Source organism: Aplidium turbinatum, chromosome 11 (genome assembly GCF_918807975.1).
Source record: "Aplidium turbinatum chromosome 11, kaAplTurb1.1, whole genome shotgun sequence".
Lineage (NCBI taxonomy): Eukaryota > Metazoa > Chordata > Ascidiacea > Aplousobranchia > Polyclinidae > Aplidium > Aplidium turbinatum.
The window spans coordinates 12,586,909-12,594,279 of NC_137482.1; the positions used below are offsets into that span (position 1 = coordinate 12,586,909).

Sequence of the window (7,371 nt, forward strand, 5' to 3'; positions counted from 1 at the left end):
ATAAAGCTTTATATGCGGCGGCTGTTGGATTTCAGCTGAAGCGTTAATGCTCATGTGTACCAACGACGACGTTTCCTTTTGTCGGTGATTTTTTTCAGATGCTTGCTAGGCTGGGTTAAGATCATTTTGTTTGCGATGTGGGACGATGTGTTCAGGGGACGATATCGGTGGCATTCGAGATCCACTGCCTTAGAGTAATCTATGCTCTAACCCTCGCTGATAGCAGTTTCCGCAAACAGTTTTTTGCAGTTTCCGCTAACCTTTACCCTAACTCTAACCATAGTGTAATCTATGTTCTAACCCTCGTTGATAGCAGTTTCCGCTAACCCTAACCCTCGAGTTGTTTGCGGAAACTCCGATTAACGACTTCGGCTTTGTGCTGTTAAACTGCGATCAGCGACTTCGGATTTTTTAATTTTTTTTCTTAATGTTTTCAGGGTACGAACTAGGTTGCACCCGTGGTACTATAAACATAAAGCGTGATACTTCAAGGAATTTTAATCTGGGCTACTGTGCATGGATACAGTTCAGTCATTCCTTGCTCCCTCTAGCTAGCTGCACCATTGCTTCTGTGTATCAGAACCACTAGCAATGAAAAATAAACTTGAATTGAATTAAAAGGAGCCTGAAAGTTTTCAAAAACTTTGTTACCTACCGGTACTGTTTAGTGTATGTTAAATAAATGTATAAATTTGACTGATTAACACTTATTCAGTGGCCTTCTCCGCCTAAAGCAGACTGCACATTAATATGAGCCTGTAACAATCCCATATTATCAGCCACATCACAATTTGTTGGATTGTTGTTTGGCAAAGACTATAGCCTACGTGATTCATTATATCAAAGTATTTTAGTGTTTCTTAACCAAGTAGTATTGTCCTGAAAACAAGAGCCTATTGATGAATTGGAAATGCGTGCGAAGCGTGGCCAGAAGACTGCACAAATGATTATTGTTTTATCCCCAGATCACCTATCGGAGCTTCGCAATTAAGGATATTGTGTGTGAAATTTTAGGTCATTCTTTATTTGTCGGAACTTTTGTAAAGATATCGGACTCACTCATAAATCATTCGAAGGATGTCACATCTGCGTCAGATTAAATTAGGCTACTTAAGTGCAGAGTGATAAATTATATAAATTTTCGTACGGTACTTGCAATTATTTCATTGGTCAACAAAACGCATATGTGGCCCTATTTGATTATTTCATTGGCTAGACCAGACATATAAGCAGGTGTTTGCTTGCCAGAGTTCAGTTGGGTTTTCATCTAGACCAACTCAGATGCGCAGCAAGCATCGGCACATGTTTATATGGCTGGTCCTAACTCCTATTGTGTTAGGCTGTTTCAGAGCATTAATATAATCAATGTAACTTATAATATAACATGAGTTGTGGTCTTGTCCAGAAAAGTTAAACCAGGCAATAATCAGGACTCACAAACAATTTCAATAAAAACTCAAACCCCGAATAAGTCAAAATTACGCTAATCGGTACTATACAATTCTCATATGTGCACTCTAGGCGACATGTGGGTGTCATAAGCCATTTGCCTCCGTGAGCCGCGGTTTTGTGCTAGCTCGCCCGGTGTCACCACATTTAGTTCGGTCCACTGCCGGATGTTGTCATGTCATCGTTTTGTTAGTCTGCCTCGTTTTTTTCTGTTGACCTTACCTTTAATGTAGATTTTGCTGACTTTGTATTTTAATCTTTCAGTATGGCCGAACTTTTGATTGTTAGGTACGGTACTGCAATTGGTTGTAGCTTCATTAAAATCATTTAAGGAGTATAATATATGTAGTGACACTTCACCGTGTAAGCTAGGTTCTCTAAAATGGCAACCCAACTCAAAAATGGAAGCAATGTTTCTCATCGCTCTGTTCTTATTCAGCAAACTGAGAAGATGTACCATATTGCTGACGAAAAACTTTGTACAGGCCAGAAGCAACACAGTATATCGGAGTTAGGAAAGTTGTGGAAGAATTTATTTCACTCTTCAGTACCTGTGACTGGTGTCGGATCATGTAACGCTATTCTCGCATTAGTTGCTGCAGAAAAGCTAACTGTGTCTAATGCTTTAGAAAAAATAGTAAATTCAGCAGCTTCAGCAACTCAATATCATTGGCTTGTTTGTTTAACTTTAAAGCTTCTGAAACTAGAGTTCTTTAAATCTGCTGAAAAATGTGAGCATTGTGAAAAACTATGTTTTCATAGTCCATACCAACTTCGATTGCATACTCATCCACTTATTTCTATTGTAACATCTTCTCCACAGTCATGGACGACTATATTGTCTGAAATACATTCACTGCTTTTTGAATGTTCCTTACCAGAATTGAACGGTTCTTGCACGATATCCAATGCAATCGAAATTTTAAAACCCTTTTTACTGTACGTGTTTTTCAACCCAATGGATGAAACGTTTTCTTTGTTTCAAATGTCTAATTTGTTTAACGCTTTGCTCAGCCACATACACTATACCACTACCGATGCAATTGATCACTGTGACCACAAAGAACTTACAATTGTGACATTTTTAGCCGATATGTTGTTGGACATAAAAGTAACAGAAATAAGCCTACAATTGAATTTGCAGTTGTGTGCTGCGGTACAATCATCTTCATTCTGCAACAATGGTCATCTGATGACTCAATTATGTCTTTCTTTGTTGTCGTCATGCTTGACCTTGAATTGCACACATCAAATAACTTCAGCAGCTACTTTTCTGAACTCTTTTGTTCAAACATCATTGCTTTACATTGAGCAGTTAGATGTCATTACAATTGGGCTAGCACGCTTAATATGTGAAAGTACTGTAGATTCAACAAAGTCACTTTTATATGCTGCTTTAAAAATCTTGGATTCATCAAATTGGAAATTGATCAATAAAGCAACAAAAGTTTTATGCTTTTGCTCATTAAAAGCATCTGTGTTGCCATTGCTGTTGAACAAAACTGCTCTAGCACTTCAAACCGTGTTACCTTTGATTAATCAGCTGTTAAAAAAAATGGACTGCTTATTTGAAATCTTCAAAAATGAAGATAGCAGTGAACAGAATGTTGTAAAACCAGAATTTTTTAAACGGCTTGATACTCCTTTGCAAAATGTTTTTGCCATTTTTCAAGCATTTCAGTCATTTGAAGAAAACCAAGGGTTAACTAATTTTCAATTCATTTTGCAATTACATGAGTCACATGCCACTGCTCTAAATATTGCATTATCAGTTTGTGGAATTTTGGTATCCTTTTCTGTGAGTAACTGTTTTGAGAAAATGTTGCATGAGGAGTGTCTGGAATTTTTGAGTCAGATTTCCTTAACATACCCAGATCTTACATTGACCATATTGCCTTCAATTTTCTATGCTATGAAAACTGAAGAATGCTCTAATCATCACAGAAATTTAGCATTAATGTTGCCAACGTTTGCAACTCATAAAGACTGTGTTGCTCCTATTCTTGCTACAATACAAGCATTTTGTAGCATACCAGCTTTACAGCCACTTGCCTTATATTTGCTACTTGATGTGTGGAAAAAACAAGAACGTACATTTCCATTCCTTCAAAAAGCTATGACCACAACTTCACATTTCAATCCAGTGTTGCAAAATGAATTGAACATTATTAAAGTTGTTGCCATCAAAGAGATGTGCATCTTGAGACCTTTCAGAAATACCAGCGAGTTGTTAGCTGAAGTGTTTTCCATGCTGAACACAGGTTTGCTCCCAGGTCATGTTGTTATCTTAATAGAGGGTCTGTATAATCTAGTTTTGCATGAAGTTGTAAATTTGCGATCTACATGGCTTAAACTGAAAGAAAAATTGACTGCTTTTCATTCTGACGTAGTTGATGCAGCAATTTTGATGGTCTTATCACTTTTGCCTAAACATGAAGATGACACATCTTCTTTTCAGCAATTCAAAGAAGAGGTCTTGTGCTGGATATGGGAAAAATTAGAGCATCAAAGCACTGAAGTGTATGGTGCTGCTCTTGTTTGTCTCAGCTATTTTAAAAAAGAAGATTTTTTTATTAAATATCTTCCTGCTAAATTTCGTCCAGAAAAAGTTGAGTTAGATGAAGAATCACTTGACGATTTTCTCATGCAACCTATTCCAGGTTCATGTTACTTGAAGCTGATTCGTTCCCAAGTACCAACTCAGGCCCAGTACTTTTTAAGTTCTCTTTTAGAACAGGAAATTGAAGCTTTGCCACGAGACATCAAACACAGAGCACTTCAGTCTCAACAAAAGTCATCCAATTCAAAAGTTCTTTCAGATGTCCCCAACTACATTTTGAACATGTATGAAAAGAACAAACAGCCAAATCTGAAGTCAGCATTTGCTACAAGCTTACTTATGTGTTATGACCCTGCTATTGGTGATGCATCACCCAAAGCTCTTGTTTCTCTTGGTAGAAATGCTTTACAGCATTTTCAGGCTCTACTGTCTGAAGTAATCGTTGATCCTAAAAACTGGAAACTCATGCTTTGGCTTACAAATGCTTGGACAACTTTCATGCAAAAGTGTTTCAAAACTATGATTCAAGGTAGGGAAGCCGAACTTAAGATGCAGTTGCAACAAAAAGGCTGTGATAGAGATGATGTTTTACACAAGTTAGATGGTGTAGATTTTTGGTGCCGGGACAAAATCACTGATTTGTTGAAAACTGTTTCAAAAGGAACTCCTGGAATGCAAGGAAATTCTGTACTTGCTCTTGCTGGGCTGATCCATGCTGTGAAATTGCACAAGCTAAAAATGAAGGAAAAATCATGCACAGAGAATCAAACTGAGGGATACTTGAGTTATGAGCATTGGATTGGAATGGCAATTGATACAATAATAAGTATTGTTGATTCAGACTATCAACCATCTGGGAGAATATTTAGCTGGTGCCAGTACAAAGCTGTATCACATACTGGACGATTGACAACATCAAAACTTGGGGAAATTTGTGCAATGCATTCTTTGAGGATCTTTTTGCCTGCTTTGTTACCTCATGACAGTCAGCGAATAGCTTCTGCCATCCAAGTTTTGTATAAGCCTGTGGAAAAACAGTCAAAGTTGCATCACTCCCAGGGTCATGACTCTAATCCAGTTAAACTGTTGAATCTTTACCTGTCCTTAGGCAGTATTGTGGCAAAGCTGTACAGTGAAAAAGTACAAGATGTTTGCAGCACTGCTTTAAAGCAACAGCTTGAAAATTGCACTGCTGTTCTAACAAAGAGCATTTTTGATAGTGTTTTACAAAATGATTGTGACAGTGACAAGAGCTCAGATGAAGAAACCTCTGAAGTGTTTATTGGTTCACTGCTGGGAGTTGGACAGCTCCTACCATCAATGTTTCTTTCTGGCAACTTGATTTTGCAAGAAAAGGCAATCAATGTACTTAAGCACTTAGAAGACCAGATAGATAATTTAGAAGAACAGTCTTATAGTTATCTTGAAGCTTACTTCTCAGTATTGTCTTGGAGTTACATTGCTGGTAAAGCGTCGTCAGCTGTCACAAGCTCTTTGGTTAACGTTATGCTGACAAAAGTACATAATGCCTTCCTTGAAAACAAAAACAACACAGCATTGTCACAATCACTTGCTGATATCTGTTTTGCAATGCAATTGGATACAGACACAGAAGCATCCTCTCTATTTCAGGACTTGTTTGCACAGTGGATGAAACAGGCAACAAATGATCGATTGCCAACTCGTCAGAAGTTGTCTTCTATAAGTGGTTTGGCTTCGTTGGTTGGTTCTGAATCAATTTTCATTCACCAATCTTTAAAATGTACTCAACAATCAGAAGAAAGTTTATCTAAGATTGTAAAGTTGTTGCAGCGACTCACTTCCACTGTAAAGGATTCTGGTATATCAAGCAACTCAGCTTTATTGTTAGGTCACTTGTATCTTTCTTCACAAACAGCATCTCATCAAACCACGTCAATGCCTTCATCATATGCATATCTTTCTGATTTGAGTATTCTTCGACCAATGTATGCAATGTTGGTAGATGCTCAAAACAACAAAGGCGCTGTTTATAAAAGCACTGCAACTGCTACTGTGATGAAATCATTAGCTGAAACATCAGCTAGAGTTAGCAAAGCTTTACCACCCGTAAATTGGTCAGTGCTGCTTACTTCGTTGATTCAAATGAATCTTTCCGAGAAAGAGCAAACTGCTTGTTTTGTAATTGCTCTCACACAAAGCAAAGAAAACCAAACTGCGGTTGCATTTTTAATGAACTGGACGCAACCAGTACTATTTAAAACATTGCAAGTGCCAGTCCAATGCATTCTTCTCAAGTCAGTTAATCTTTTGATACGCAGTTTGCCAAGTGCTAATGTGTTGGCTTTTTTGAGCTTGGTAGAAGATGTCTCTCTCAATACTGCATTGTTGTTTCAATCTACTTTGTATGGGTTACTTTCCTCGTTAAAAATGGATAATATACCACAAGGCATACCGAATCGGCTGTATGCTCTGACAATGAGTTTTGTTGAACATCGTTCATTGCAAATTGATGCTCAACAAGCAGTTGATCAATGGAAGCTGATTGCTGACTGTATCGGAATGTGTCAAAATGGCGGATGTTTGGATAATTATGAAGCAAATAACAAATCAGCTCTGAAAATTGTTTTTGTCAAATGCCACTTGATTTCAAAAGGCTTGAAACCGATTGAGTGGTTGAATGATTCTCTCAAGTCTTGTGCATCGTTTGAAGATGTTTCGATAAAGAAATCAATTTTGTTCCTGATCTACCATTATTTGCTTTCTATGTTGAATTCAGCACCAGAGGGATTGCAATTAGAAGCATTTAAAGTGTGGGTTCAAGAGCTTATGGGGCACATTCGTAAACTTCCATCAAACGATGTCTCTGGCGTTTTCTTTATAAAATTGTTTGCTGTGGCCATTGTTATTTGGAACAAAAAAACAAAAAAATTTCGAGGTTAGTAAACTTATGTACAATACATGGCATGTAAATATATCTATATATAATTATCAGTGGTGTGTTTTTTAAATTGTTTTGTTTATTCCAGCACATGCTTATTAAAGCTTGACTAATGACTATATGAATTAACTTTGAGTTGTGAAAATGTATAATATATGAAAATGTCCTGAAATTTGCACACAATGTTTTGCTTCAAAGACTAAAAATGCATTGTTATATTTTGTAATGCACAACACATAAACTTTGAAGTTCTTGGTTCAAATTTGTTTAAAGTGCAATTGATTGATGGTTAATCAGTTTTATTGGTAAACTGAAAGACATATTAAACAGTTATTGTTTATTTTATTTGTTTTTTATGCATACTGTTTGATGTTCAAATTACATAGCAGTACCATACTTAACTAATTTATCAAACTTGAGGCTACATGCGGTATCTCTTTTG

General features: G+C 36.9%; 1 protein-coding gene across 1 annotated transcript; it reads left to right on the forward strand.

Annotated features, from left to right (window-relative positions):
• Nucleotides 1-1,831: 1,831 nt before the first annotated feature.
• On the forward strand, nucleotides 1,832-6,685 carry LOC145780220 (focadhesin-like; the record flags this gene model as incomplete). Its single annotated transcript, XM_082591922.1, has 2 exons — nucleotides 1,832-2,021; nucleotides 3,222-6,685. Coding segments are annotated over exons 1-2 (3,654 nt in total), but the record flags the coding sequence as incomplete, so codon positions are not given.
• Nucleotides 6,686-7,371: the final 686 nt, after the last annotated feature.